Raw genomic sequence first — 11,254 nt, 5'->3', positions numbered from 1 at the left:
AGAGGGAGGAGAAAAATGCTGAAGGATGCTGTCTGGTTGCTTTTACAGGCTACTTCTTTAGTTCAATTAAAATAACGTGTGTGTGACAAAACACCCATTTTAAGTTTTAATTCTATTTTTGAAGACTCCGGACATCTAAAAAACACATACAAAAGTCTCCACACTACAAAAATAGAAAGAAGAATGTTTGGAGACATAAGTTCACATCCCAGGGACTGCAATAAAACAGATCAAACTAAAGACCTCTGCCCATGGACCATGCTCCCACTCTGGTTGTGAGCTGCCACATGGGAAGCTCTTCCCTCCACACAGCTCCAAGCAGGGCATCAGAGAGGAGCCAGTGGGAGCTGTGGTTTCAGCAAGCTGGTGGGAGGCCAGGGCAGGACCAAAGACCAAGAAGTGCTGTCTTTGCTGCCACAGAGCTGAGCCTCAGCTAAGGATGGAGAGATGACAGCAGCACGGGATAAACCAATTTTATGGGTGGACTATTCCTACACACAAGGCAACCCTCCTCCCCACGCCTCCCTAGGCTGCTACTACAGCCCAACACCAATAATAAAATATTTCAGTGCCTTGTGTTGACTTCATTGAGACAACACAACAGTCAAAGCTCCTGTTCCACAAGGCAGATGTTAAAGCTGCATTCTCCCAGCATCTGCTGCCATCAAAGCACTGAAGAACCTGAGAGGGCTGCAAGTTTGCCAGTGCTAAAACCCTCCAGGCACACTTGGGCTATTTTACTGCCAATGTGTTAACCAAGGAAGTTGTTCAGGTATTTGTAAAACTCCAGTATTTTTGGAAGGGGGGAAAACCCCACTAACTCCATATATCTCATAATGTTTAACAAAACAGAGGAGGCTGAACAAATATTGAACATTAAAGAAGTACCCACCACCCTAGAAACCCAGCAAGTGAAAGTGATCCAGTGCAACATCTGTGATAACAGACCCAAGAATGCAGCAGTTTCCAAGTAGGAAATCCAAGGTGAAGACTGAATAGAAACTGCAACCACAAAACCCACTTGCATGTGCATGTCCAAACACCTGAAAATTCACCCTAAAAGCATTCCCTAATGCTAATCAGGTGTAGTATGTTTGTCTCAGGAGTACTAGGCTAAAGTTGTTTCCTTGTTTTGGTAAAAGCGTGTACTGACCTCCTTAAATCACCATTATAATTACCAAAGTATTTTAAAAAAATGCAATTTATTATCACTGGTTTTTCTTCCAGTACTATCCACCCAAATGGAATGTGTCAGCAGCAGGGAGACCACTGGGTCACTGTGTTTGTGTAAGAGTTGCTTTTGAACTGCTTTATACATAGTTGGCTTCTCCCAGCATTTGGGATTTTTTCCCCCCAGAAACAGTCCTAAATACCAAAGGAAAACAAAATTATCTTGGAATGTTTGAGAGATTAAATGTACCATACATTTAAAATACGATCATTTGAAAGTACCAATTTTTTGAGAGCAGACTGTTTCCTCTTATTTCTGTGTTACTCTCTACTGTGCCAAAGGGCAGGAATGGCACTCTAGGATGCTCTACAGTCACAGCTTCCTTTTTTCCTGCCCTAAATCATTTACTTGCAAACAGAATGGGGATGGAAGAAGCAGGACATTCATTTCCTCCATCCTGCATGTGAAAATCCTGCGGGCTAAACAGACTGAAGCTGAAAATCCACAAATTCCTATGCTTGGCACTGCCCAAGTTCTAAGGCCATCTCTGGTAGGCAGTGTGACCTTCCTGCTATGAGAACAAGCAGTCCACAAAAATATGGGCAGGTCTTTTTCTCTGGAACAACAGCACAGCAATGGGCTGGTGTGGATGGAAAGTCTCACATCTGAAACATCCTCTTCACTCTCAGCAATGCCAGTGGGACCACATAATTCTACTGAAAAACAGGTATCACATGATGATTTGGTAGTTGTCAACAACAAGGCGAATCTCTTTCCAGATTTCACACTTAAAAGACAAAAAGATGCCTTGCCAAAATGGGCTTTTTCTACAGTAAAAACAGACTGGAACCCAAAATATGCTGTTCACATCAACCACTCATATACATTCTATACATGGCAGTATGTTTCAAGAATTGTTCCTTCTTTTTCAGGGCAACCACAGTGCTGAAGCATCTATTTTCAGAAATCTGTTACCTTCCATTGCAGGTACAATAATCCTGACACAGCTGTCTCCAGCCTCCAACCCTCCAAGGAATAAAGTGGGGGCTGTGTGGGTATGTGTGGGTGGGTGGAAAATCCCATAAAAAAACTGAGTCAAGTCTTGGACAGTTCTGCAGAGACATAAAAGAATTCAGGACATATCATGTCTATGGAAACTTTCTCTCCTCCCCATCCCACCAGCTCTGCTGTGTGTTGTTTACTGGGTGCCTGCTTGTCTTCACTCTACAGGTTGTGATGCTTCATGGACATTCAGTGAAAACCTCTGCTGTATCCTGGGATAAAAAGCACAAGTAGCTATTAACTCTCTATAAACAAAATATTATACAACTCACTCCCTACCTGCCCAGAGGCAACAGTCTTACTAGGTCAGTCCCCCTGCACTAAGATGTTAAAATCAAAAATGCAGGGATCTGGTTTTAATTCTGTGTTCTCTTACTTTCCAATCTGCTGGGCTGGGCACGTTTCACAAACAGATGGTTCTTTAGGGTTCATGTACTTAAAAGAGCTCACAGATAGAAGTAAAAAAAAAATAAAGAAATCAAGTGCTGTCAGTTAAACAGCCCTTCACACACAGAGTACCTTTCTGATGCATAAACCTCTAACAAATGTGCTCTTCAGAACCAAAGGCTACAGAACAAAGTCCCAAAGGAGCTCTACGACAGCTTCTTGTTTAGTCAACTGTCTCAGCAAAAATACGCTTCCCTGAAGAAAGGGATTTTTTATTTATTTTCATTTTTTTTCCCAGAGAGTATTAAGAGCTCTGAGTCTCTGAGTAGAAAAGTATCAATCTTTGACAAGTATCTTAATGTCTACAAGAGACAGACCTTCTGACAATACATTTTTGGTATAGAACTTTCGGCACAAATACCTGCAATAGACATTTTTACCCTTTTTTTTTTTAATAAATAGGCTCATCCAATTTTAAAGTGGATGTGGAGAAACTAATACAGTGGTTTGCCAATAGAGTGCAGAACTCAACCCATACACTGTTTTGATAATATATTACTTTTCCATTAAATATGAGTTTTACTATTACTGATGATGACATTTAAGGCAGAACAGGATTGTATTTGCCAGGACTGTGTTTCTTGTCACGGCTCAACTCAGTCTTTGAATTTCTTTGGAGAATTTTATATATGAAGCCAAATAGGAGTCTCATCCAGCTCTTCTCTGTATCAGCTGGAGTTCTAAATAATTCATGGAAGTCAAGAGTTCAAAATGCATTTGCATTCACTTGGCTGGCTGTCAATATGAGAACCATCCTCTTCCCTCTAAGAAAGATCATGCAGAAATCAGAGCTGGAAAACAGACATGGCAGGATAAAGCAGCTCATAGCATAAACAATCCTGCACTGATTTTCAGGCAGATTATGTGTTGAGGAGAAAAGTTATCCCAAATTTTCTCTTTCACATGGTTATTTGTCATCTGTTCAGTGCTGTGGAATGCCTTACTCTGCCTCTCCACTGGTGAGCCCCTGGTCTCTGGCACTTGCCTCTTTCAAGCTGAACAGTTTTCTCATTTTTACAATTTTACTCTATCTGCAACATCTGGATTTTGTGGCTGTGACTACAAACTGCTTGGTAACAGGGGTTTACAGCTGGACAGAAAACTGCCTAAGCTGAAATCATCACTGCAAGACAACATGTTATTAGAAGGTTCTGTGAGACAGGTTCCCCAGTCCAAATCTATGCTTGTATAGCATGGAGTGATGCTTCCATAATACACATGAACCACAGAAAATTGTAACACAATGCTTTTACCTTCTCAAGAGATGCCTATCAGCTGAACTTTTGCTGTGGTCAGTCACCATTTCCATCATCAAGTTCTACTTTGTCGCACTTAAAAAATATGGCAATAAAAGATCTTGCCAAGACTAAACTTGGCATACAAGTTCTGTCCAGAAGTAACCTCAACTAATCTTTGTCAGCTAGCAAATGAAGTGACTTAGTCATTTTTAAATCACTTGAAAATGAAAGCTGTAGAGGTTCTGGTTCTCATAATTTTCATTGCTCTGCACTTTCAGCACCCCTTAACTGTTCAGCTGGAACAGTTTGCAAGGACTCCTGGGGAACCCAACTGTCCTGAGGAGCCTTTGTGTCATGGGTGGGATGGCAAATGCTGCTCCCTGCCTCACCAGGCACAGAGGGTGAGGCTGAAGGGAGATGTTATAGCTGATTTCTATGCGCTGTGCTGCCTGCAGCCCAGGATTGAAGGTAACAAACCTGGGTGTTTCCCATTTGCACCACTGGAGATGCTGGGTGCAGGAACAGGGATCTTACATCTCAGACACATCATGGAATCACTGGGAATATTTCCAGGCAACCACAGAGAGTTGTCTGTGTTCCTCACTCTATTCTTTCATGAACTACTTATGGAGAATCAGATTTGTAGAAATCAGTCTTGCAAAGTGCTCTGAAACACTGCGTTTTACCAGAAGGACAGTCTACTACAATACTTGCTCAGTCATTTTTTTGAAAGCTAATGTAGCAGAGGAATTCCTCAAAAGTGGCTTTGCTCTACACTTAAGTCTAGTTCTGTCTGTTCCCTGTACCATTAGAAATTTGCTTTCTGCAACTAAGAGGGTCTCACTTGCACTGGGACTGAGCCTGCACCTGAACCCAATATCCCCCAAGTTCCACCAGTGCACCCTGAGCACAAAGAGGTCTTTGCTAATGGATCCTCCTGTGGGATCTGATCTTCATCCATATTTGGAGTGATTTAGTTTGACATCTGCAGATTTTTAAGAACAAAGAGCTAAAATGAATTATCACTCTGAATATCTGCCCCATTCTGATTAATCATGCACATGACGCACATAAAAACTTCTTGGGAGCTCAATTTTTTGCCATCATCACGGCTCAGCTGCTCTTTTCTAGATCATTTCTAACTGTTCATACACTTCACAGTTCAGCTTTCCTGTTGCTACAATGTGTTAGCAATTAATGCACAATAAACAAGCAGACAATTGTTCTATTTCCAGGGAATAAAGTCTCCAAGGACACAAAATTAAATATAAACTATCCATCCTTCCCCATATCCTAAGATTTCAAGGAAGAGACAGCAACTAACTCCCCAAACACACCATGTGGTTGAGGCCATGGTTAACAGACACTTCAATTTGACACATATTTTACAGCTCCTGAAGTCCTGTCTCCTCCTAACTATTCACTTCCTGCTTCTCCTTGGTGTTAGTAGCACTCAGAAGAGTTTGAGAAACCCCATGATCAGGTGGGCCAAAGAGTTGTCTCTACCAAAACCAAGGGGTTTTAGCTTAGTTTAGCTTTCAGCATGTCAACCCCTTGATGTGACTAATATGTAAGTACCACAGAAATGCCAAAGGAAGAGAGGGTGAAATGAGGTGAGGATTGCATAAGCTGTGTGACTGCCAAAGAAATGCTCATGTGAGCACAGCCCCAATCCCAGCCTTATTCCTGGGGGCAGAAATGTGAGCAGGAGCCTGCTTCCTCTACTGGCTTATTCTCTGTCCCTCCCCATTGGCAGTGGCAGCCTCCCAAGTTCTCAGGGTTTGGAACAGCATCTCTGGGTAGCAGGACTGCTAAGAGGTGCTGGGAAAATCCCAGCAATACCACACTAATGATCAGCACTCATAACAAGACAATTACAACCAAAGGACACTGCTCAGATCTGCTGCAGGGCAAGTGAAGTTTCTCCTGAGTCAAAATGCTGTCACTGCTTTCCCAGCTCAAGGGCTGAAGGGGGAGGTTATAGCATTTATAGCATTGAGAAAATGGACCCTGAGAAAATGAGGAATATAGCAAAATTAAAAATCAGAACTTTCACTTGAAAATCTTTTCCCTAAGCAGATTCTGTGCTCAACAGCCAGACGTCACTACAAGATGAGGATATTCCTACTGCCTGAAGTGAACTTCACTCTGAGCAAAAAACACTCTAGATGCAATTTGTTGTTTCCATCACTTTCAAGCTCTACATTGCCCTTTGTTCTGCATGAAACACGCCTTTGGAAAGCCAAGGAAAACTTGGTTTAATAAACACCAAATTAGAGGAAATGCATTTGCCTCCTAGACATCTTTTAAAATGTCACTAAGACACACGTTATTTCAGGTCACTGCAAGATTTCATTCAGTACTTGTTACAAATCTGCTGCTCTCCATATGGCCTGTACTACATCAAGGGAAGTGTAACTGGCTGAATGGACTCGAGAATCACCTTTCTCCTAGAAAGGTATCTCAAAGGAGCAAGAGTGATGGTGCCTGATGTTTATAAACAAATTGAGCCTGGACCGACATCCCTTACAGAAGACTGCTTCTCTGTGGAGTGGAGCAAATACAAGTTTAAAATAATAAATCTACAACTTTCTGGCGGTCTGTATGCTCCACAAACTGACAGAACTACTTGTAAACAAAATTACTGTACTTCACCAGCCACACCTTTAAAACAAAAGTATTCAAAAAGCTGAGCAGGCAGCCCTGCTTTCCTCATGCTGGGCAAATGTTCAGCTGTCCATGTACACCAGATTTACAGGCCTTCTGTGTCAATCTGACAACTCCAAAAGATTCAGGCAGGGAAAAGATTTAGCTCTATAAATACTATTGAACTGCTCTTTCCACTGGCAACAGATCAATCCAGTGCAGAAGAAAAGCCCATAGCTAAGGCTGGAAAAAGTACAGAGTTGGGTTTTCAGAAGTGCTCTGCATTTGTCTAGTCGAGCTCTGGTTTGAGCAGGTTAAGTCCCATAACTGAGCGCTTTTGGAAGTCAAAACATGACTGTTCACTGAGGCTCTGGAGTAATTGCTTCTTGGACAAGATGGGATGAATGTTAAAATGTATTACAGGCTACATAATAAAAACAGAGGTTGTGCTCTTTTGCAAGTCTCATGGTATGAAACTCAGCTGTTTTACCCTGCACAGGTTCCCCTAACTGTTCACTTGGTTTCTTTCCATCTGGAGTTTCACCACAGAATTTTGCTTTGAGCTTCCCATTTGAATACACGAAAGCTCTGCCAAAACCACATCACATTCAAACCACAGGAAATCATGAATTTGGCACTGTTTTGACATGGAAGCTGTAAACAGTGCGCAGGTTCACTCAAAACTGGATCTCTGTCCTTTGAGTTATGAAACACAACAAAACTTCCAACAAGTCAGGTCAGAAATCTTAACTACTAAAGCAAAGAGAAATTATGTGACTTCTGCAAGGATCAGGGGTTTTTTGAATATTATCCCCTACCTTTTTTCCTTCAGCTATAAACAGAATATGTGAAGAATAAAAAGAGAAGTTTCCTCCTTTCCAAGTTTGAGTTACAACAGGATTTAGCTAATTCTCACAGCTCTACCATACATATCCTATTAAAGACAAGGTAGTTTCCCATTGGCAGCTTTGAGCATGAATAACTGCAAAAGTCAGAGATGTAGATATGAATCTGGTTTAGTTTTACGTGCAACATAAGGTAGTCAACTTTCAGGTAACTTACACTGCTGCACAGGAGCCTCATGATTAAAATTCAGTATATTTTTAGTTGCCAAACACTGGATTTTTTCCCTTCAAGATTCCAATTAGCAAACCACAAGGAACTTGTATGAAAACAGAAAAGTCTAAAGTACGATTTTTGACTTCAAGTTAAACACTGCCCCAAAGAAACACATACTTGTCAAGAAGTCACAAGTTCATTGAGGATTAAATGAAAACAATCTAGATTTCCAGACCAAGTCTGAGAACAATCCAGATTCCAAACCAGAGTTTGAATGCAGAGCTACATGAAGGTGGTTTGACTGAAGTCAATGAATAGGAAGCAAAATGCAGTCACTGAAAAGAAGATTTATATTACTGTGCTGCCTGCAAGAAAACACAATTTAATCTAGCCGAGTTTCACTTCAACCAGATTTTTACACCCGGCACTCTGAATGTCAGGAAAAGCTCTCCAGGGATCCTGAGCACCCAGGAAGCACACATCAGCCATTTCTGACCTGTCATGGAGTTTTCAGATGTACACAGTTGCTCTCGCAGCTTTTCCACATCATCTGGATGAACCTGCTCGTACAAAGTGCTGCCAAACCACTCCGACTGCGGCTGGTTCAGCACGGGAGTCACCGAGTCTGACACGTAGATCACTCTTCCCGTCTCAGCTGCAACTACAAACAGGAACCCATCTGCAGCCTCCAGGATAAGGTGTTTCAGTTCCTTCCAAAGAAAGGATTTGATTAGAATGCCAGCAAGTAAAGGGAATTAAATATAACGTCTGTCACTGTCAGAGATTATTGTTTTCTTGTGATCTTAGTAGATGATCAAAACCGAGACAGAAATTTTCACTGATGTAACAATACAACCAAACTTGCAGCAAGGCATAAATTGCCCATCTCAATAACAAACAACATTTTATTTTCCATTATTGCCTTTCATCTGGTAATCTCCATGCACTTAAAGAAAATAAACAACTAATACTCACTGTATAATCTGTGACAGGCATCTAACATTAAAAAATAAAAAGATATTTCAGACTACAAACAGAGGAAATGAACAGCTCTAACTCATGGCAAATTCATCCCTTAATTAAAAGTTCTGAATAATTTAGTTGGAAAGAAAGCCATACGACTTTCTAGTTTGGTTCTCCCTGGCCCTGCTGAGGATGAGCTCTGTTTGTAAATTAAACAGTCACCAGATAAAAGGCAGAAAGTGTAATTGGAACTAGGAAAGAACCCCCAGCCTCTTCTTCCATTATGGCCCTGAGCCACTACACAAGAAGGTTCTGGAGGTTTTCCAGCCTATGAGTGTGAAGCCTCAGCATCACCCAGAAATACTCCCTTTCCTTAACAGAGCTTGAAACCCTCTTATGGCAAAGGATGACAACTACCACTCCAATTCCTGCAAAAGAAGCTGGAACAGCCTTTGGTGGCTCCAGTGACCACCAGAGCTTGTTAAGATCCTGCACCTGGAACTCAAACATGGAGTCTCATTCCAGGTGGGATGTCTCAGCAGGGTTAGTGTTCCAGTGGTAGGTATTAGCTGATAAGGTGAGGATAAAAACCTGACTAACTACTAAGAAATGGATAACTCATCTCAAGAAACACTCAACAGATTGTCAACTTCTGCTGCTTTGTTACAGAGAAAGCACATTGATCCTGAGCTACTAACTAAACAAAAAACCTCATAGCACAGCTGGCCACACTATACTGAAGACAGTATAATCAGTTTTGCACATTATTAAAAAAGATGAAAGCAAACTCTATAATTCCGCAAGATTTAAAAAAAGAAAAAATTGCAATGAGAAGTGACTAGGGTGTGCCACCAGCAGAATGGCACAGTCCCTCCAGAAACACACTCCAGGAGAGCAGGAATAAGCAGTCATGAACACTGAGGGGTCAGCAGCAGCTGCTGTTTATCTAAGAAAAAGAAGTACTGCCTCCAGCCATAACTTCCATGTGTAAGTGCTTAAATCACTTCAGACCACAAAAATCAGCGCTACACCCATAGGACTTTGAAAACAATGGAGGTGGTAGGAATTTTCAATGTGTTCAGTAAACAGAGTTTTCCTTCAAGCACTGGGTGCATCTTCCTTCTTCTATCAAAAACATAACCAAGAAGTACCTCAGCCAGTAGAGATGGGATTCATCTCTGCCCAGTTCAGCTGCTGGGAACTCCAACATTAAGACTAAATGATGTTTTCAACCTTCCTCTAATCCCCAGAGAGAGAGGTGCGTCTTTCCAGACTAATTTTTACTTATTTTAGAGAATCTCTGTTAGGATGGGAAGAACCCAAATCTGGAGGTGAAAATTCCTTTCTTTGAGGCAGCGAGAGACTTGTTTTTCAGATGGACAAATCTCAATGGTAAGAATGCTAATTTGCTTCTCCAAAAAGGAAGATCTGTCGTAGTGTTAAGATCAAGTCCAAACAGTCACAAAAAACTGTCTGTATCCACATCTTGGATACGTAACTGGTACCAGCTGCTACACTACAGTGAAGGATCAAGCTGAGGCTCTACGCCTTTTAACACCAAAAAGAACAGGGAAAACCAACATTTTTGTAAATTCTACCTGTTCTGTAAGAAAGGAAGGCTTGTAAGCTCCATCAGTAGATTTGTTTCCAGTGCCTCTCATGGATTTCATGTGGGAAACAGCCATGCGAAGAATGGTCAGCTTGTCGGGCTTGCGAGCCAGGGCGCTGCACGTGGGCACCATGTCCGACAGCTCCGTGATGTACTGGGTCATCTTATTCCTCCTGCGCCTCTCAATCTCACTGTGATTCTCCCTGAGCATTTAAAGAAACACCAAAGCAACAGGAAAGAGACGTGAGCAGGGTAAGAATCTCAATTGGAGGTAATGAATCATAATGCTTCGCACTTGTTTTGCTGTTTGCACCCTAGGAGAGCAAAGTGCTTTACAAAGCCAACCACTGTTATCCCTCTGTTTACAGACAGAAAATCCAGGCCACAGACAGATAAATATGATTTGCCCATAGCTGTGAAAAGAACCTGTATTTCTATTTATTGGCTTGTGGCCTTAATCTCTTAACCAGTTTAATCTCCTTTGGTTTAAAGACAAAAATGAAGTAGAAATATGTGAGGAGCTAACATCTGCGAACTCCAGTCAAACTCCCAGATTTGCTGTGATGCATCTCTCAGCTTCTCATAAAAGGCATCCTTTAGAGGAAACCTCTCACTAACAACTGGATCAGGTCAGCAGGAAATGTCAGCACTGACTTATCAAAAAAGCCCACCCAGTGACAACACAGATCCCAAACAATGCTGTTTGGAACACCCCACATCCCTGCAGGGAGTCACTACATGCCTGCAGGATCAGACTGCAGCACTGGGACCATATATGGGATAACAGTACATGCCAAAAAAAAAAGAAAAATCCCAATAAATAAATAAAATAAGTACGAAAGACAGTAAGTAAACATCTGGCTCGTCAGACATAGACTGGAATTTATGTTCAGGGACAATTTAGCACAGCAGGGAAGCAACAATGACAGTACTTGATGCTGCCCCAAGTTGGGCTAGGCTGCAATGTTCTCATCCTTTAGAGAAATCATATGGCTGAGGTGGTGAGTCAAATTTGAGAAATTCCAAAATGGACACCCACCAGAATCTTTCAGAAATAAA

General features: G+C 41.7%; 1 protein-coding gene across 2 annotated transcripts in view; it reads right to left on the bottom strand.

Annotated features, from left to right (window-relative positions):
- Positions 1-11,254, bottom strand: part of ARNT2 (aryl hydrocarbon receptor nuclear translocator 2) — a 77,832-nt gene that overhangs the window by 49,987 nt on the left and 16,591 nt on the right. For both annotated transcript variants that reach the window (XM_031055855.1, XM_005419603.2), the window contains 2 exons: positions 10,185-10,398; positions 8,120-8,333 (listed from right to left, as the gene is read on the bottom strand). In XM_031055855.1, coding sequence (XP_030911715.1) covers positions 8,120-8,333; positions 10,185-10,398 — 428 coding nt within the window. The remainder of the gene's footprint in view (positions 1-8,119; positions 8,334-10,184; positions 10,399-11,254) is intronic.

The sequence above is a fragment of the Geospiza fortis genome, unplaced genomic scaffold (genome assembly GCF_000277835.1).
Source record: "Geospiza fortis unplaced genomic scaffold, GeoFor_1.0 scaffold171, whole genome shotgun sequence".
In the NCBI taxonomy this organism is placed as follows: domain Eukaryota; kingdom Metazoa; phylum Chordata; class Aves; order Passeriformes; family Thraupidae; genus Geospiza; species Geospiza fortis.
The sequence above is the reverse complement of the archived record's forward strand: the minus strand, read 5'-3'. Positions and strand labels throughout refer to the sequence as shown.